Genomic DNA, 20,514 nt, shown 5'->3' with positions numbered 1-20,514 from the left:
GTGCCTCCGGTTGATGAAGTGTTACCCCAATCTGTTGCACCAACGATTCCTGATGCCTCTGATCAGGCTCCTGCTTCGACAGCACCTATCCAGGGGGAGCCATAAGCTGCTGCTTTCACTTGCATTTGCTGGGAGATTATGATCAATGAAGGGGGAGATGATCTTCGGTTTTTTATATTGTTGTTTTGATCAAGTCCTACTCTATGTTATTTTGATTGTCTAAAACTCTGTTTACTGCTTTTACACACTCCTTTATATTTGGTTTGTAGTTTGGTTGTTTAAGACTCTCTTTACTGTTTGATCAAACTATTGTCGGCTGCATACTTAATCTTTTGTTTTGTCATTGACCATAATTTGTCAAGGGGGAGAATGTAAGGACCAATATTTTGTGTATGACAAATTAGGTTCAGTTGCGTCTGGAATGGACTTTTGTTATGTCTGGAGTATATTTGTTTTTAGTTAGAGTCCACGTCAGCATGTGTGTAAAGCAAGTCTGTTAGTGAGTTACAGCTGTTAGTTAGTTCGGGATTATACCTAATTGCAGCTAAGGTTATATAATGGGCTGGGAAATTAGTTATAACTAACGCTCTTTGTTTGAAAGCTTTGATTGGGGTTTTTGCTCTGTTTTGTTTCTTCTTCTTTCATTGATTTTTGCAGGTGTTTTCAAGAAACTCCATTGAAGATAGCTGGAGGTTTCTGTGGAAGCTCCTGGTTCAAGCCGTAGTTGCTGAAGGAGTTCAGCTGGGTCTTGAAGGTGTAGATCCGAAGGTTTTTGGGTTTGAGAAATTGTTGAAGGGAGTTCAACATTGAAGCAAGGGGATCTTGCATTAATAACCAAGGGATTTGGTTGATTAGGGTAATAGCTTCATTGTATATTGAGATAGTTTGTATTGATTTTACATATTGAGTCTTGAACTGGTTTATGTAAAATTACTTCTGAATATAGTGAAAGTTCTTACCCTGGTTCAGGGAACCCAAGCACTAGTCGGCTGAAATGTGTTTTCAGTGCAGATGAAGCTTGTAATTCTTGTGTGTCAACTCTTATAATTGTTCAGTTAATATACAAGCTTAAATCAAGATAAAGATAGTAAATCTGAAAAGATAGGCTAAAACTTAGGTTTTTCAATATGGAATTAAATTCTTCTCATAAACATTATCATGAAAATTTGAATCAACCACACAAATTAGAAAAGTGGCATGACCAAGTCCGAAGTAGAAATGTGTGGTGTGCGTGAGTTGAATAGTGCCTTGTAAAACAACTTGTATGTATGAATTGGATGTGTCTAATTAAAGGGGTCCAATATCATTAAATGATGATGAGCAGCGTTTACAAAATAGTCTAATTTTATTCATTATAATCATACATATGGGATTCACTTTCTAATATTTGAACTATTTGGGTGTATTCACATATATCCACTTCCATTATTAATCATACATTCCCCTAATTTATTTATAAAATAAATAATTAAAATAATGATCATACTTATATATACACAAATTACAGTTTAGTAAGAATGCAGTTTTCCAATACACAGCATCATTTAAAATTTTATGAAATTATTAGATGCAGATGCAGCACCGTAACCTAAACAAGAGACTTAAACTTCACACTGATTTAAACCCAAGTTGTTCGTACTCAAACCTTCACATCAGCATAGACCTTTCTTTTGCTTTTGTCGTTTTCAGTGTTAGACCCAAAAATTATGTAAAATGTGATTTATTGTAAAATATTGAAAGGGAATGTTTTGGATTTCCAAGAGTCAAGAACGTTTTTTTTTCCTCTTTATAAGAGAGTGAAAAAAAAATAATCCACTTCATTCAGATCAAGCTTTACAAACTGAAGTCAGCACCATGAAATTAGTCCCACAAACTCGTTTCTCTCTTCTTGTTCTTCTTCTTCATATTTTTGTTTTGCTTCCATTGAAGATTACTTCCTCATCAAAACCACAAGCAGAGGCTCTGATAAGATGGAAGAACAGCTTGGTGTTGAAACCATCTTCTCTGAATTCATGGTCCAGCAACAACATCAACAATCTTTGCAACTGGACTAGTGTTGTTTGCGATGGCTCCACCAGAGAAATCTCACAAATAAACCTCTCCAACTTGTACCTTAATGGTTCACTAGACCAGTTCAACTTCTCTCTGTTCCACAACATCACCGTATTCAACCTCAACAACAACAATATCGCTGGTTTTATACCACCCTCCATTGGTAATCTCACCAAGCTCACATTGTTGGATTTGAGTGACAATCATATTGAAGGAGAAATACCAGTGGAGATGAGCCAATTGTCAGAGCTTCAATATCTTAGTCTGTTCAACAATTCTCTCAAGGGTACGATCCCTTACCAGCTTAGCAATCTAAAAAAGGTACGACACTTATCCCTTGGAGCAAACTCTTTGGAGACTTTTGAGTGGTCTAAATTTTCAAGCATGCCTTTGTTGACCTACCTTGATCTTTCTTTGAATAACTTTAATTCATTATTCCCAGATTTCATATTAAAGTGTAGGAACTTGACCTTCCTAGACATGTCCCAAAACAATTGGAATGGCTCAATTCCAAAATCTTTATTCTCCAATCTACCGTTACTTAAAACGTTGGATCTTTCTAAGAACCATCTAACGGGTCCAATTCCAACTTCTCTGTGTAACCTCAAAAATCTCATATTTTTTTCTGTAAACACCAACCAACTATCAGGAAAGTTGCCAATTAACATTTCTAGTCTCAGTAACTTGGAGAAATTATCTCTTTTCGCCAATAATTTCACTAGTTCAATTCCTTCAGAGATTGGAAATTTGAAGAAACTTAAAATTTTGGTTCTTTCCAGGAACCATCTCAAGGGTCCAATTCCAACTTCTTTATGGACCCTAAAAAACCTCATCTTGGTGCAACTTTTCCAAAACAATTTGGTTGGAACCATACCACCAGAGATCGAAAATCTAGAACTCCTCATAACTTTTGATGTAAGCACCAACCAACTATTAGGAGAGTTGCCCGTTAACATTTCTAGGCTGAGTAACTTGGAGAAGTTATATGTTAACGTCAATAATTTCACTGGCTCAATTCCTTCAGAGATTGGAAACTTGAAGAAACTTCAAATATTGGAACTTTCTGAAAACCATCTCACGGGTCCAATTCCAAATTCTCTATTGAACCTCAAAGACCTCACCTATTTTGCTGTAGACACCAACCAACTATCAGGGGTGTTGCCGGTTAACATGTCTAAACTCAATAACTTGGAGGAGTTATATGTTAACATCAATAATTTCACTGGCTCAATTCCTTCAGAGAGTGGAAACTTGAAGAAACTTAAAATATTGGAACTTTCTGAAAACCATCTCACAGGTCCAATTCCAAATGCTCTGCTGAACCTCAAAGACCTCACCTATTTTGCTGTAGACACCAACCAACTATCAGGAGAGTTGCCCGTTAACATTTCTAAGCTCAGTAGCTTGGAGAAGTTATATGTTTACGCCAATAATTTCACTGGATCAATTCCTTCAAAGATTGGAAACTTGAAGAAACTTCAAATATTGGAACTTTCTGAAAACCATCTCACGGGTCCAATTCCAAATTCTCTATTGAACGTCAAAGACCTCACCTATTTTGCTGTAGACACCAACCAACTATCAGGGGTGTTTCCGGTTAACATGTCTAAACTTAGTAGCTTGGAGGAGTTATATGTTAACATCAATAATTTCACTGGCTCAATTCCTTCAGAGATTGGAAACTGGAAGAAACTTAAAATATTGGAACTTTCTGAAAACCATCTCACAGGTCCAATTCCAAATGCTCTGCTGAACCTCAAAGACCTCACCTATTTTGCTGTAGACACCAACCAACTATCAGGAGAGTTGCCCGTTAACATTTCTAGACTGAGTAACTTGGAGGAGTTATATGTTTACGCCAATAATTTCACTGGATCAATTCCTTCAAAGATTGGAAACTTGAAGAAACTTAAAGTGTTGGATGTCAGCATCAATCAACTCTCAGGAGAGTTGCCGAAAAGTATTTCTAGCCTTTATAACTTGGAGGCCATCAATGTTGTGAGCAATAATTTCACTGGAACAATTCCCAAAGACTTTGGGAAGAACATTCCTAGATTGAATTTTGTTAGCTTATCATACAACAACTTCTTTGGAGAGTTGCCTCAAGAATTGTGTAGAGGGTTTAATCTAGAGATTTTGAGTATATACAACAACAAATTTATAGGGTCATTGCCTGAGTGCTTGAGAAACTGCACCAAATTAAAAAGAGTAAGGCTTGATGGGAACCAATTCACAGACAACGTCACAAATGCTTTTGGATTTCACCCACATCTAGATTCCATCTTCTTAAACAACAACCTATTCGTTGGAGAAATTTCAATTACCTGGGGAAAATGCCAGAATCTCACCAGATTGCAGATGGGCCAAAATAAAATCTCCGGTAAGATCCCTCCGGAACTCGGGAGTTTGACAAAGTTGGAACTTTTGAGCCTAGAGTCCAATGAGTTAAGTGGGGAAATTCCAACTCAATTGGGAGATCTTAAACTTTTGTACCATCTTAATCTCAGCAATAATCATTTGATAGGGGAAATCCCTAGGAGTCTATCAGATTTGAGTGAGCTACAGTATCTTGATTTGTCGACAAACAATTTAGCAGGTAAGATACCAGAGTGGCTTGGTAATTGTGAAGGACTACTGAGCTTAAACCTCAGTCACAATATTATATCAAGTGAAATACCACCAGAGCTTGGAAATTTGGCCTCTTTGCGTTATGTATTGGATCTCAGTAGCAATTTGATATTTGGAGAAATACCCTCAAGCCTCTCCAAGCTTACAATGTTGGAAATTCTCAACATCTCTCATAACAACCTCTCAGGTAGTATTCCACAATCATTTTCCCACCTAATAAGTGTAAGTTGCATCGATTTTTCTTTCAACAACTTGAGTGGTTCGATCCCAACTTTCCGAAATACTCCGAAAAGTGTTTATGATGGAAATCCTGGATTGTGTGGAAACAGTACAGGACTTAAGCCCTGTAGAAGGCAAACAAACAGAAGTAACACTGTTCTTATTATAGTCATGGGCGTCGTATGTGGCCTTGTAGTTCTTGTTACTGCCATTGTCATGACTCTCATATTGTGCCATAAATTCAAAGTGTTAGCTAAGCAAAGGAAAAGTTCTAACCAAAAGGACACTCATCAGTCATTGATATGGGAGAAAGATGCAAAGTTTACATTTGGAGAAATTGTGGAGGCAACCGAAGACTTCGACGACAAGTATTGCATTGGAAAAGGAGGCTTCGGAACTGTTTACAAGGCTATATTGAGATCACATGAATTGGTTCTTGCAGTTAAGCGGTTGCATATGTCAGATTCGAGTGACATTCCCGAAGTTAGTCGCATAAGTTTCGAGAATGAGATTCGAACTTTGACCGAAGTCCGACATCGGAATATCATAAAGCTTTATGGGTTCTGCTCAAGAAAGGGTGGTTTGTACTTGGTGTATCAATATGCAAATAGGGGCAGCCTTGCTAAAGTATTATATGGCTCAACAGATCTTGATTGGGATTCAAGGGTGAAGATAGTTCAAGGACTAGCTCATGCAATCTCATACTTGCACCATGACTGTTCTCCACCAATAGTCCACCGCGATGTGTCTTTGAACAATGTTCTACTCAGCTCAGATTTAGTTCCGATACTGTCAGACTTTGGTACGGCTCGGTTGTTGATCCCTGACTTATCCATTTGGACAAATGTAGCTGGGTCTTACGGCTACATGGCCCCAGGTTATAATTTTACTCTAAATCAATTAACACGTGCATGAACTTTTTGATTGACACGATCAAAGTAAATTGATTTTATTGTATGCAGAGCTGGCTTTAACGATGCGTGTGACAAAAAAGTGTGATGTCTACAGTTTTGGAGTGGCAGTTTTGGAAATTATGATGGGAAAGCACCCAGGAGAACTGCTGGAATCTTTATCGTCGCTTCGGTCGAAAACATTATCTGAGAATATGTTATTAAATGATGTGTTAGATCAACGGCTATTACGTCCTACTGGGACGTTATTAGCGGCTGTGGTGTTAGTGGTGAGCTTGGCATTGTCATGTACTGAAAGTAAACCAGAGTCACGACCCACCATGCATTTTGTGGCTCAAGAATTATCGGCCAGGAGTCGAGCTTCCATGATCTCTGAGCCAAGCTTCCATGATCTCTGAGCCATTGAGAACCATTACAATTGAGAAGCTTGCTGCACTTCAGTATCTGTAGTAATTTTACTTTTTCCTTTTTTACTCGTGAATTGTGTATGTGTATATCATTCTCGTGTATGTGAGTTAGCTTGTGTGCTATGGTTGCAGTCTTAGCCTTTCAGTGAAATAAATATATCCATAATTTGATTTAAAAGTAGATAGTATAAAAATCTAGTTTATTGTACCACTATGATCTCTGCTTCCATTACATGTTCAAATAGAGACCGTTTGAACCGCCATGATCATACAACTGTTTACTATTATATTTCCTTTTTCTTGTACGGATTATTAATCAGTATACTTTACTGTAACAATTAGGGTATGTTTGGCAGGAGAGATGGAGAGGAGGAAGGATGGAAAGGGTAGGAAAGATGGAGAGGAGGAAGGATGGAAAGGGTAGGAAAGATGGAGAGGAGGAATGATGGAGAGAATAGAGGAGTGGAAAGGAAATGGGTATTCGTTTATATGTGTTCGGCAAGTTAGGAAGGATGGAAATTAATATTCAATTCTTTTGTTTGGTATTAGAATGAAATTTGGAAGGATGGAGAGTAATTTAATAATAAAATTATTATTTTATTTTTAATATATTATTAATTATATATATTTATTTTGTTTTAATTTTGTTATTTGATTATCAATTACACAAATTAACAGACCATATGAAATATATATATATATACACAATATTGAAATATATTTTATAAATTCTAAAAGACATGTTTTAAGGATAACTAGATACAAGCATCATGCAATGCACGTGTACTTAGTTTTATTTAGAGAATTTTTTAATTATATTTATTAAATTTGTATCATTGTCATATAAATTTCAAATAAATAAACAATATAATATATGTTACACTCAAAGTTTGAAAATAAATAAATAGCCTCGAAATGTAGGTTCGAAAAGAGTAAAAGCTTGAAAATAACAAGTGTTGGATGTACACTTGTATAAACTGATATAACTACAAATCTGCTATCAGTTATTAGCACTCGAGCATGAGTTGCATTGTTTGAGCCTAACTTGTAGGCTCAAAGGCACCAGCCTTCTCCGAGGTATAAGTTTGGAAAAATCACTAGATGAGGAGGATGGTATAATCAAAATGGCAAGCTCGAAGTCTGGGTCGGTCTCAATAATGCGTGCCAGCAACATAAGATACGAGCTTAGGTGCATGCCTTTTCCAACCATGCTGACGGGACCAGCAAAAAACTTGTTCGACAAGTTCCAAAGGCATTCAATCTCGTCTTGGGAACAATTGGCAAAAGAATTCAAGAAGCATTTCAAGGCCATGGTAGGTATCAGGCCCGATGCCTCAACCTTGACTAATGTTAGACAACAGCCAGGAGAGCCATTGAAAAGCTACCTAGCAAGGTTTAACATAGAGGTGGCACGAGCTCGGAATGTCGATGACAGAGATCATCTTATGGCAGTACGAGGTGGGGTATTTCCAAGGAGTCCCCTTTGGGACATTATGCAAAGGAAACCTATAAGGACAATAGCCGAGTTCAACAACAGGGCTCAGAGATTTGTCAATGTAGAAGAGGCGATGTCAGCATTAAAACTGACCCCTTAACCTGTTATAACTACAACGATGAACATTAACTCAGCCTCGACCTCGGCTACCCCTCGAACATTAACTCAGGAGTATCGTCCCACGAAGACTAAATTACTTTGTACCAATATTTAATTCATAGTCTCTATTTGGCTAACGAAATATTGTCAATAAGAGAAAACTAAAACATAAACATAAACATAAAAACTATGAAACAAAAGCAATAAAATTATAAAAAAAAATAACGATGAAGACTATTAATTAATGGATGAAAATTAGGGAATTTAATCTTGTCATCTTTCCACTATCTATTTCCTTAATGCAATATTCTCATAAAGAATTTATCCTAATTAAGATAGCAAGTTACAAAAGTATTCTACATTCGTGTTAAGATATATAAAACTCAACCTATGTGTCAATTTTCTATATTTCTATGATTAACTCAACATTTAGGAAGCAACATGCATGAGAACTTATAAGCTACATAAACCATATTGATACTTTCGTTCAATATCGAAATCTATGTCTAGTCAATTATAGCATGTTTGAATCTCACATTTCAGATTTTGAAACAAATTCATATATATCATGTAATAAATGGCTAGCAAATCACATGCATTAAGCATAAATTGAAAAGATCTTGTTTACAGAGTTTTTCGGAAACTAGAATATACACACATGAGTGCCCCCCGGATGCTAAATGCTCTCAAAAGGCATGGTGCAAAAGTGAAGAAAACCCTTGGAAAAGGGCTTGTGTATGTGGACACCACTCTAAACGATAAGATGGTCAGGAGCGTGATGATCGATACGGGCGCCACTCACAACTTCATTTCGGAGATCGAAGCTAAACGATTAATACTTAAATGGGAGAAATAATATGGCTGCATGAAAGTGGTTAACTCAGAAGCCCTAGCCACAACCGGCCTGGCTAGGAAGGTGAACATGAAGATCGATTCATGGGAGGGGAAAACTGACTTGGTGGTTGTAAGAATGGACAACTTTGATGTTATATTGGGTATGGGCTTTCTTGCGGAGAAGGGATCCATTCCCATCCCAGCTACAGGAAGTTTACTCATAATGGGGGAGACACCTGCAGTGGTGCCTGCGAAAGTGGAGCAGTCCCTAGAGATCAAGTTATTGTCAACCTTGTAGTTGAAGAAGGGCGTAAAGAGACAAGAGCCCACGTATGTTGCCCTGCCCACAGTATACGAGGATACTGTGGATGAAGTCATTCCACCAGAGATTCGAATGGTCTTGAAGAAGTATGTGGATGTTATGCCGAATCAATTCCCCAATGCCTTGCCACCTAGAAGGGGGAATGATCACTATATCGAATTGGTGCCAGGAGCCAAACCACCAGCGAAGGCGCCATCTGCGAAGGATGTCGCCCCTTGAACTAGAAGAACTGAGGAAGCAGTTGAAGGAGTTACTAGAGGCAGGCTTCATTAGAGCATCAAAGGTGTTGTTTTGTGCACTCGTGCTATTTTAAAAAAAAGCATGATGGGAGCTTGAAATTATGATCTATGTGTTGCTTGTTTGTTGCCTTCGATGGGCCATCGCGTGCCACTTGCCTATGTTGTATGTTCTAGTTGTTGTGTGGGATGTTGTCTTTGGAAGGCTTGCTTTGTGCTTGCCCATGCTTCGTTATTGACCTTATGGAAGGAACCATATGGGTGACAGTGGCTGCCACCCATTTTGAGGTTTGGATGGTCCCGAGTTCGCCTGTGCCGGCTCGGTAACATTCTGCCTGTTACCAGGATTCTGAGTCCGAGCCTCTGCAGGGGCTCGGTTATTCCCAATTTCAGCTGGTAACTCAGCAGTTAAGTTAACCGGAGCTCTAGCCCGGGTGTTTCTTCGGGGCCTCAAGGGAGCAGGTTGCTCTGCCGATGGTGGAGGTTGCTCCGTTCTTCTTATGGCAGCGTTTTTGCGAGGTCGCCCACGAAGCCTGCGGGGAGGAACATGAACGTCCCGCAGAGGTGGGGCTTGATTGTCAGGTGGAGGTTGAGGCTGAGCAGCCTGTGCCTCCGCAGCTAACCTGGCCAGCTTCTCGTTCGGCTTTTTGGCCTCAGCCAACTGTTTTCTTAACTGTCGATTTTCGAGTTCCACAATGGGGACATATCGCTCGGGATTATAATGTTAGGAAAATATAAATTACCTCAATGGAAATTGATAATAATATTACAACTCTATGCAATATATTATAAATAATAATTATTGATTTAAAAAGAGTTACAACTCTATAACTGAAAATTACAAATAAAAGGAGAATGAGATGTAAGATGATAGAAATAGAAAATACAACTCTATTACAAAAGATACAAATAAATTATAAGTGTTTGAACAAAAGGAAATAAAAGGATTACAACTCTTAAACAAAAAGAACAAGTAAATAGAACAAGAAGAAATAGTAGAAAAGCAAATGGAAGAAAATAAGAACAAGAACAAAACCAATAAACTCTCACTCACACAACCAAAGTGAAGAGTGTTGGGGATCACCAACTTGAACAAAGTTTGAAATCTTTGTCCAAAAGCTTATTTCCCCCTAACTCAAGCACTAAGGGATCTCTCACAGATTATAGGAAAAGCTCTCTGGAATTATCAAGCCTTAAGGTGTTTCTAGCCAAGTGCTCTAATGGATAGAAATGTTGTGTCTTACAAGTGAGCTATAGGCTCTGTACGCCCTGGTTTTCCCACGGGCTGATTAGCGGACCGAGCTTCGAACTAATCATGGTTAGTCCATGAACCTCCCCCAGACCGGAGCTCCTGTCTTGAGGTCGTACCTCCTTAGCTCGGGCAATTCCCAAGGACTCGCCGAGACTGTCCAAGACTGGAGCCAGGAGGCTGAAGGCCGAAGGTCAAGTCGGGTGAGAAGCTCTAAGTACGAGCTAGATATGGAGGCTATGACCCCTTTGTAAAGTCAACACACGCAAGATAAACGTGCATATATTTGACATCACGTGTCCGATATCCCCCTGACTTCTCGGACACGCAGCAGGAACATGCATGTTCAGACACCCACGGCTGGGTTGGGCCATGCGACCCATTATCTCCTTACCTATCGATTTGACCATACTTATGTGTCAGGTTTAGGAATTAATCATGAATGTCACAGAGTTGATATGACAAATAAGAAGGTCACGGGATGACCTCCTTACCAACTTCCAGGTGCCCTCTCCTATAAATATGGAGACCCTGGGAGTTGATAGGGGTTGGAAAAATAATCTCTTGTAAGAAATACTTTGTAACCGAATACTCAGTATTAATCAATAATATTGACTAGTGGAGTAGAAGGATTTTAACCTTTGAACCACTCAAAAACGTGTCTTGAGTCACCTATTTCATTCTCTAAGATCTTATATCTGTTACGGTTCTACATTTGGCACTAATCCCTTCATCTTCTTCTCTTAATTACCTGTTGCCGAAGAACCGCGTCAACAGTTTGGTGCTTTCATCGAGAGCAAGTTCGATTAGTGCTGCTGCAAATATCCAACTATGGTGACTACTCGGTCCAGGCATGGTAACGAGACAGAACAACATGATGGGCAGGAGGCTCATCATACCGCCATCCCTGATGAACAAATTCCTGAAGTCCAGCAACGGCCAGAAAAGCAGCCGGCGGGCCAAGACGATACTGGTAGTTCGGCGCCCCGGCCACCTAATCCGAACCCGTGTTATTATACTACGGTGGAGGTGGAGAACGCTCAATTGAGGAGCCAGTTAGCAGCGGCTGGCCAGCAAATCAAGGATATCCTGGCCCGACTACCCCCTCTCACAACCGACGTTAACGTTGGAGAGAGGCAAGGTGAGGCTCCTAAGTCTCGCCGGGGTAACTGGTCCAGGCATAGCCGTTCGGATAGGCTTCCGGCAGCCAACTCCACCCCTTCATCACACCATCGAGAGGCCAACTTCGTAAAAATGCCTGGGACCGGACAACAACAATACAGTCGTTCGGTTAGGACGTCAACTCCTAGCTCTGAACCCTCCTCGAGGACGCCTAGGAGAGCTCGAGGAAATTCCCGAAGGAGATCTGGGGAGGGCCCACGACGTCAGCCCATCCCCGAAGACTGTCCTGCGCCTCGTCCAGATCGCCCGGTGCGGGACCAGCAAGTTGGCAGGGCTGAAAGGCCCCCACCAAATTTGATCCGTCCAGACGGAACTAGGATTGCCTCCCCAGTCAGGCATCCTCCTTCTCCAATCAGATATCCGTCTCCTCCTCGGCCTGTCCGAGACATCCCAGCTTACGGGAGTAGTAGGAGAAACCCACCTTCAGTGGGACCTTCCCGGCGTAGCAGAGCGCCGGAAGAAAGCTCAGGTCCTCACCACCAAAGACGGACTCCAAGCCTATCCAGCAGGAGCCATTGGACCGGCAGTCGCCGGAGTGATCTCTCTGGAGGAGACCTTCGTCAGCGTTTAAGTTCGGCACAAAGTCACCAGACCACTCAGGGAGGTGACCTTCGAGATCGCCTCAGCTCTCATAGAGAGGACCGAGCTGGAGATGGTGGTCAGGCTCGTTTAGGGGGGGTCCGGTCCGAAGTACGTAACGGAGGGAATGTCCCAAATAACCTATCTCAAGATAGGAGGGGCAATAACCCACCTAATATGTACAATGGATCCGGAGCTGTTGAGCAGCCCCGGAATAACCAAGGATCTCAAGACCAAACCCTCGAGCACCTGACTCAGATGGAGGAACTAATGAGGAAGCTCCTATCAGAAAAGGAAAAAGACGAATATGATTCAGGAGACGAAATGGAACTCTTCGCCCCCAACATAGCAGCTACGGCATACCCATCTGGTTTCCGTATGCCTCATTTGTCAAAGTTCAACGGCGACGGAGACCCGTCGGACCATTTAGGGATGTTCAACACCCTAATGATGGCCCATAACATTGGCCCAGAGCTGCGGTGCCTGATCTTCCCTTCCACGCTGACTGGACCTGCCAGGCAGTGGTTCAAGCAGAGTAAAAGACAGTCAATCAGCTCCTGGAAGACCTTCTCAGTTGATTTCAAAAGGGCATTCCGCGCCTCCCAGGCCGCCCGTGTTCAGGCCGACTCCCTGGCCAACGTGAGATAGCAGCCCGGTGAGACGCTGAAGGCCTACCTGAGCAGATTCGCAAATGTAGCTGCTCGGGCTAGAGACGCGGATGATAGCTCTAAGCTCATGGCCATGAGAACCAGAATCCTTGTCGGAGGAGACCTGTGGAAGGATATACAGAGGAAGGGAGTCAGCTCAGTTAACGAATTCCTTAACAGAGCCCAAGAATGGATAAACTTGGAAGAAGCAGAAGCCTCAGTCGCGGGGACCAGCCAGGTTCCCGAGCAGCCCACTGGAGTGGGGACGGACGTCGTGGCAGCGACCCCGGACGTCCCACAGAACAACCAGCCCAGTGGAGGCAAAAGAAAGGGGAACGGTGAAAACAGCCAGCACGGTCAAAAGAAGAATAAGTCTGTAGACAAGTTTAAACCCGTTTTCACGACGTATACCAAGCTCACTCAGTCCAGAGAAAGTATCTTCTTGGCCAACTCTGCTCGGGTCCCCTGGAAGAGGCCGGAGCCATTGAAACACCACAAGGGAAAGAGAGACACTTCCAAATTTTGCTGTTTTCATAACGACGTCGACCACAATACCGACGATTGCAGGCATCTCAAGGATGAAATCGAGACTCTCATCCGAGCAGGCCCCTTGGCCCAATACTCACGGAACAGGGTCCCAACGAGTCGGCCTGCTCCAGAAGTCCCAGCCAGTCAGCCCGAGCCTCGGGTAGATCAGGATGTCCCTCCTCCCGTGATCGGAGGAGAAATATCCACCATCTCTGGAGGTCCGTACGTGGCTGGCACGAGCAGAGGCGCCTAGAAAAGATACGTGAATGAACTAAAGGCTCACAACGGGGTGGAGTTCGTCCCGGAGCAGCGTCAATCAAAACAACAGCGATTAGAGAGACAACCAATCATCTTTACGGAGGAAGACGCAGGCCACGTCCAATTCCCTCATAATGATCCCTTGGTTGTAGCAGCCCAGCTCGCCAATCGGAAAGTAAGGAGAGTGTTGGTAGACAATGGAAGCTCGGTGAACCTCCTATTCCGATCCACCTTAGAAAAGATGGGTTTGACCGTCGCCGTGCTGAAGGCGACCTCCATGATGCTGTACGGTTTTTCGGGAGAAGGATCGACAGCGATAGGGACGATCGAGCTGGTAATCACCCTAGGAGAAGAGTCTCGGACAGTCTCTAAACTACTGGAGTTCGTGGTCATTGACTGCTCCGCTGCCTACAATGCCATTTTGGGGAGGCCTACGCTCATAGCTTTCGAGGCTGTCACCTCCATCCGACACCTCGCCATGAAGTTCCCCACCTCGACGGGAATCTGCACGATCAAGGGCGATCAGCTCGCTGCCAGGGAATGCTACAGCATTTCCATGAAGGGAAAGTCTAAACCCGGGCAACTGGCAATGGCCATCCAGGGCGAAGAGGAATCTCAGGGACCCTTGGCGAATCCCGAGATTGAAAAACCTCGAAGCGCCGAAGAGGAAGAGGTCGCCTTGAATGAGGACATTGACCCCCGAGTAGGCGAAGACAGATCCGAGCTCCAGGCCATTGAGGAGCTCGAGGAGGTGAACCTTGACCCGCAAAATCCATCACGGACGGTCATGCTCGGGAAAAACCTCTGCGGCGGTAGGAAGGCGGAGCTAACAACGTTCCTGCGGGCTAACTTAGACGTATTTGCCTGGTCCCACGAGGACATGGTGGGAATTATCCCGAGTGTCATTATGCACACGCTACATCTGGATAAAAGCGTTCCTGCCAAGTCTCAGAAGCAAAGACGTTTAGGAACAACCCGAGCTGAAGCCCTTGAAGAAGAAGTGGCCCGGCTCAAAAAATGTGGCTTCATCCATGAAGCCAAATTTCCAATTTGGGTCGCCAACCCCGTGCTAGTTCCAAAGCCCAACGGGAAATGGCGGACCTGCATTAACTTCTCCGACCTGAATAAAGCCTGCCCCAAGGATTGTTTTCCACTGCCAAGGATCGATCAGCTGGTGGATGCCACGGCGGGGCACGAGCTCATGTCCTTCATGGACGCGTACTCAGGCTACAATCAGATCGCGATGAATCCGGCGGACCAGGAACACACCAGCTTCATGACCCCGACTAATGTCTATTGCTACAAGGTCATGCCGTTTGGCCTGAAGAACGCCGGAGCTACCTACCAAAGGCTAGTAAATAGAATGTTCGCGGACCAGATCGGAAAAAACATGGAAGTGTACGTTGATGACATGCTTGTCAAGTCAAAGACTGCCGACAACCATGTTTCCGACCTGGAAGAGTGTTTTAAAATACTACGAGAATATGGCATGAGGCTCAATCCCCAGAAATGCACTTTCGGCGTCGCATCGGGGAAATTCCTGGGGTTCATAGTCAATACCCGAGGGATCGAGGCAAATCCAGACAAGATCAGGTCACTGCTCGAGCTTCCTTCCCCCAGGTCGCGGAAAGATGTCCAAGGCCTCACAGGAAGAGTGGCAGCACTCAACTGGTTCATTTCCAAGTCAACCGATAAGTGTTTGCCCTTCTACAACCTGATCCGAGGAAACAAGAAGTTTGAATAGACAGTAGAGTGCAAAAGCACATTCCTCGACCTGAAGGCACATCTGGCTGAACCGCCTGTGCTATGTAAGCCCAGGGCAGGAGAGCCTCTTTTCCTCTACCTGGCCGTCACTTAGGACGCAGCTAGTGCCGTACTAGTACGAGAAGAGGACCAAGTTCAGAAGCCAGTCTACTACATCAGCAAGAGACTCCTCGGGGCAGAATCACGATACCCACTGATGGAAAAACTGGCGTTCTGCCTGATCACGGCCTCGCGAAAGCTCAGGCCATACTTCCAATCTCACTCAGTACACGTCATGACCGATCAGCCTCTAAGGCAGGTTTTGCAAAAGCCTGAAGCATCGGGACGTTTGTTAAAGTGGGCGGTCGAACTCAGTCAGTTCGAGATTTTCTATACTCCACGAACTACCATAAAAAGTCAGGCCTTGGCCGATTTCGTGGCAGAGTGCACGGGATTCCAGGAGAATCCAGCAGAGGGTTCGCCTCAGATCACCTCGCCCCAATCGTTGTGGAAGATCTTTGTAGATGGTTCATCCAATGAGAACGGCTCTGGGGCAGAATCATTCTGATATCCCCCGAGGGACATAGATTCCACTCGGCGCTAAGGTTCGGGTTCAAGGCCTCCAACAACGAGGCGGAATACGAAGCTTTGTTGGCCGGATTGAGGATAGCCAGTGAGTTAAAGGCGAGCTCCGTCCAGTGCTTCAGTGACTCCCAGCTCGTGGTAAACCAGGTTCTGGGCGAATATCAGGCGCGGGGACCTAAGATGGCCGCATATTTGGCGAAGGTAAAAGCCGAGCTATCTGCATTTGAGTGAGGTTCGATCGAACAGATACCCCGAGAACAGAATGCCAATGCAGACGCTCTTGCCAAGCTCTCCACCTCGGGAGAGACAGAGACCCTGGGGTTGGTACCAATAGAATTCTTAGAAAAACCAAGTATAGAAGGATATCGGGCAGAGGTCAAGATGATCGACGCCAGGCCGACCTGGATGACCCCGATTCTTGAATATCTCGTCGAGGGCAAGCTGCCTGAAAGACGCAATGACGCACGGCGAATCTTGTATCAAGCTCCGAGATATACGATAGTCAATGGAGTGTTGTACCGACGTGGGCACTCCCTACCTCTCCTCCGGTGCGTTCTTCCAAGTGAAGCAAAGGCCGTCCTGCAGGAAATTCACGAAGGATTCTGCGGAGACCACACTGGGGGGCAAAGCTTGGCCTTAAAGGTTCTCAGGCAAGGTTATTACTGGCCGACTCTGTCCAAGGACTCGATCTCGTACGTGAAGAGGTGCGACAAGTGCCAGCGATTCGCTGCAGTTGCCCGAGCTCCTCCAGTCGAGCTGAAAATGATCTCGGCCCCTTGGCCATTCGCCGTTTGGGGGATAGATTTAGTAGGCGCCCTGCCTACCGAAAAAGGCGGGGTCCGTTACGCCGTGGTGGCCATCGACTACTTCACTAAGTGGGCCGAGGCAGAGCCATTGGCAACGATCACGTCTAAAAAGGTGCTTGACTTCGTGATTAAAAGCATCATCTGTCGATTCGGCCTGCCCAAAAAGATCGTCTCCGATAACGGCACTCAGTTCGACAGCGACCTGTTCACCAAGTTTTGTGAAAGGCACGAAATTGTGAAAAGCTTATCCTCCGTGGCCTATCCTCAGGCGAACGGCCAGGTCGAGGCTGTCAACAAGACTCTAAAGGCGAGCCTCAAGAAAAGATTAGATGAAGCAAAGGGGGTCTGCCCAGAACAGCTCCCCCAAGTCCTATGGGCATACTGAACCTCGCATCGGACTCCTACGGGTCATACTCCTTTCTCCCTAACCTTCGGGAGTGAAGCAGTCCTCCCCGTGGAAGTTAAGGTTCTGTCGCATAGAGTACAGTCCTACGACCAAGATCGGAACCATGAGCTCCTATGCCATTCCCTTGACCAAGTTGATGAAAGGCGAGAGGATTCGCAACTCCAGCTCGCCCATTATCAGCAGAAGATCACTCGCTACTTCAACACTAAAGTAAAAAAACGCGCCTTTGGTTTGGGCGACTTGGTCCTAAGGAGAGTTTTCCTGGCCGGGAAAGATCCCAAAGATGGAGTCTTGGGACCGAACTGAGAAGGACCATACCAGGTCATCGAGGTCATCAAGGAGGGAGCTTATAAATTGGCTCGACTTGATGGAGCGGCGGTCCCGCGAACTTGGAACGCCATCCACTTAAAGAGATATTATCAGTGATCCACTTGTAAGGCCTGGAAAGCCACTTTTTATGTATTAATAAAAATCAACTTTTTACGCATATTTGCAAGTGTAATCTTAAAGTAACCACGAAAGACCCTTTCCCAGTTACTTGGGGGGCATATGGTACCTGGATATAACCAAGTCTCCTTAATGACTTAGATGTCGATCCTTATCTATGGATCGTTGCTCTTCTTAAAGAACTCGAGATATGGATAAGGGTTAACATTAACTAAGTCCTATCCTGGTTTTAACCGAGTCGTAAAACTTAGAAGTTGATTTAAATCTATTTTTCGTTGTTCTTCTTAAAGAGCTCGAGATATGGATAAAAGTTAACACGAACTAAGTTTTCTAAATAAGTTCCTGGTTTTAACCGGGTCGTAAAACTTAGAAGTTAATTAAAATCTATTTTTCGTTGTTCTTCTTAAAGAGCTCGAGATATGGATAAAAGTTAACATGAACTAAGTTTTCTAAATAAGTTCCTGGTTTTAACCGGGTCGTAAAACTTAGAAGTTGATTTAAATCTATTTTTCGTTGTTCTTCTTAAAGAGCTCGAGATATGGATAAAAGTTAACACGAACTAAGTTTTCTAAATAAGTTCCTGGATTTAACCGGGTCGTAAAACTTAGAAGTTAATTAAAATCTATTTTTCGTTGTTCTTCTTAAAGAGCTCGAGATATGGATAAAAGTTAACACGAACTAAGTTTTCCAAATAAGTTCCTGGTTTTAACCGGGTCGTAAAACTTAGAAGTTGATTTAAATCTATTTTTCGTTGTTCTTCTTAAAGAGCTCGAGATATGGATAAAAGTTAACACGAACTAAGTTTTCTAAATAAGTTCCTGGTTTTAACTGGGTCGTAAAACTTAGAAGTTAATTTAAATCTATTTTTCGTTGTTCTTCTTAAAGAGCTCGAGATATGGATAAAAGTTAACACGAACTAAGTTTTCCAAATAAGTTCCTGGTTTTAACCGGGTCGTAAAACTTAGAAGTTGATTTAAATCTATTTTTCGTTGTTCTTCTTAAAGAGCTCGAGATATGGATAAAAGTTAACACGAACTAAGTTTTCTAAATAAGTTCCTGGTTTTAACTGGGTTGTAAAACTTAGAAGTTGATTTAAAATCTATTTTTCGTTGTTCTTTTTAAAGAGCTCGAAATATGGATAACGGTCGACATGAACTAAGTTTATCAACAATATATATATATATTGTAGCCAAAAGCATAAAAAAAAACGCAAGTTAAAAGGCGTCAGAACAAATTTTCTCGAGGTGAAAACACCTCATGCAAAGGTTACATACAAAATCTTAAAAATATTCGAAGGCAAAAAAGAAAAAGCGCCCTAAGCTCCGTCGGTCGGCCCTTTGGAAGTCGCTGTCTCACCCTGCTCCGCCGCGCCAGAGGCTTCCCCAGTCTCCGAAGGCGGCGCCTCTTTCTCAAGCCGAGCTTGGAACTTCACCAGCAAGCTCGCCCAAAGGCTCGGTGACATGAAGGAGAAGTCAGCCTCTGGGTTGAAAGCCCAGCAGTGATAGAACAGATCCTGCATGGACTGCTCCGATGTGGTTCGTTCGGCCTCCAGGGCGACCTGGGCGGCTTGGATCTCAGTCTTCGCGGCCTCGAGGTCTTTCCGCGAGGTAGCAAGGGAGGCTTCGAACTCTTGGACCTGCAGGCGGGTCTTCTCCAGCTCGGTCTTCGCCTTTAGCTGAGCCTCCTGAAGAGCAGCCTGGTGCTCGGTCCTCATATCATCGAGCTGAGTTCTGGCCCTGGTGATGCTCCGGTGAAGAGCGACGACGCCCTGCGATAAATGAAAGAAAAATGGCCTTAGAGGAAAAATAGGGCAAAGTATGATGGTAAAAGCCTAAGACAAAGAAAAAAGAAGGGGGCAGCTTACCGTTAGAGTCATGCCTATTGAAGACTCCATTACGTCAACCGGGCTCATTGTCTCAATAGCCCGGAGCTCCTTCTCGGTGAACTTATAGATATGGTCGATGGCGTAGTTCGCCGATTCGTACACCGTTCCTCGGAAAGCTTCGGGGATCTTCTCAAGGTTTTGAGGGTTGACTGGGATGCGCACGTCGGAGGCCACCGCAGCCGGGGCCCCGAGCTCCGTTCCTGCGTCCTGGGTGACGGCTGGAGCCCGCTGAGGTGGTGGAGGCACTTGGCCTGCTTCGGCAGCAGGAAGAATCGCTCCTGCGTCTTGGGCTGCCGGGGTTTTCTCCTTTTCCTTTGCCGGGGACTGGCTGGAGGTCCCAGCAGTGCTCCTGGGCCCCCGGAGCCTTTTCAGTCTTGGCCCGGCTAAGCGCTTTCCCCCGAAGACGGCGCCTCGCAAGTTCCCCTCGGTTTGAGACATCTCTTCTGTCAAGCAAAAAACATGGTTATTACAAGTTAGCAATCATGCAGAGATAAAGACAGAAGATTAAAGCTAAAAAGTATGCGAATACTAAGGGAGCCCTACCCCCCGAGCTGGAAGAACCTAAGACGATTATTTCCCAAATTGGCGCAAGTTCTGGCTCCGGGTCTGGTTCAGGGCTAGATTCTCCTACATACTGCCTAAGCCCCGGAGCATAGATCCCCCTCTGGAGTGATGGCCATGTGCGTAGGTTTGTCCCATACTCCTGAAAAAGGATCGACCTAAAGGCTAAGGTATTGTCTACTACTATGGTACCCCTAGGTCGGCTATCTTGGTGATCCAGCACGAGCCGGTCGACACAATGGAGCAGGGTTGTGTTCAGATCTGGATCGCTTCGGTGACGATGGACGAGCTGCCTAGGATTGAACCTAGCCAGCCGGGGGTCGGCAGTGGCCCTATCTAGATCCCTAAACAGATAAAGGTTACCTTGGCCAGAAGGACCCGCGGCTGCTCCGGATTGAATCCTCTCCTCGCCCATTATATGGGCGACCTCCAAGG

The 20,514-nt window shown here is 44.1% G+C and overlaps 2 protein-coding genes across 2 annotated transcripts; both read left to right on the top strand.

Moving 5' to 3' along the window:
• The first annotated feature begins 476 nt into the window (after nt 1-476).
• Nucleotides 477-4,183, top strand: LOC133830088 (LRR receptor-like serine/threonine-protein kinase GSO1). The gene is made up of 4 exons (XM_062260032.1): nt 477-491; nt 658-768; nt 1,930-4,012; nt 4,122-4,183. The coding sequence occupies exons 1-4, from the start codon at nt 477-479 to the stop codon at nt 4,181-4,183; spliced, it is 2,271 nt and encodes a 756-aa protein (XP_062116016.1).
• Nucleotides 4,184-4,205: 22 nt separating this feature from the next.
• LOC133830009 (MDIS1-interacting receptor like kinase 2-like) lies at nt 4,206-6,208 on the top strand. The gene is made up of 2 exons (XM_062259925.1): nt 4,206-5,776; nt 5,862-6,208. The coding sequence occupies exons 1-2, from the start codon at nt 4,411-4,413 to the stop codon at nt 6,206-6,208; spliced, it is 1,713 nt and encodes a 570-aa protein (XP_062115909.1). The 5' UTR covers nt 4,206-4,410.
• The last annotated feature ends 14,306 nt before the right edge of the window (nt 6,209-20,514 follow it).

The sequence above is a fragment of the Humulus lupulus genome, chromosome 1 (genome assembly GCF_963169125.1).
Source record: "Humulus lupulus chromosome 1, drHumLupu1.1, whole genome shotgun sequence".
In the NCBI taxonomy this organism is placed as follows: Eukaryota; Viridiplantae; Streptophyta; class Magnoliopsida; order Rosales; family Cannabaceae; genus Humulus; species Humulus lupulus.
This window is presented reverse-complemented; position numbering and strand designations above follow the sequence as displayed.

Bases quoted from the DNA above. Each gene is read 5' to 3' on its own strand.
- LOC133830088 (XM_062260032.1), top strand. The intron at 769-1,929 runs GTTTTTGGGTTT...CTTCCATTGAAG, and splicing joins TTGAAGGTGTAGATCCGAAG to ATTACTTCCTCATCAAAACC. The intron at 4,013-4,121 runs GTATTTCTAGCC...GAATTTTGTTAG, and splicing joins CTCAGGAGAGTTGCCGAAAA to CTTATCATACAACAACTTCT.
- LOC133830009 (XM_062259925.1), top strand. From the start codon at position 4,411: ATGGGCCAAAATAAAATCTCCGGTAAGATCCCTCCGGAACTCGGGAGT. The intron at 5,777-5,861 runs GTTATAATTTTA...TATTGTATGCAG, and splicing joins TTACGGCTACATGGCCCCAG to AGCTGGCTTTAACGATGCGT.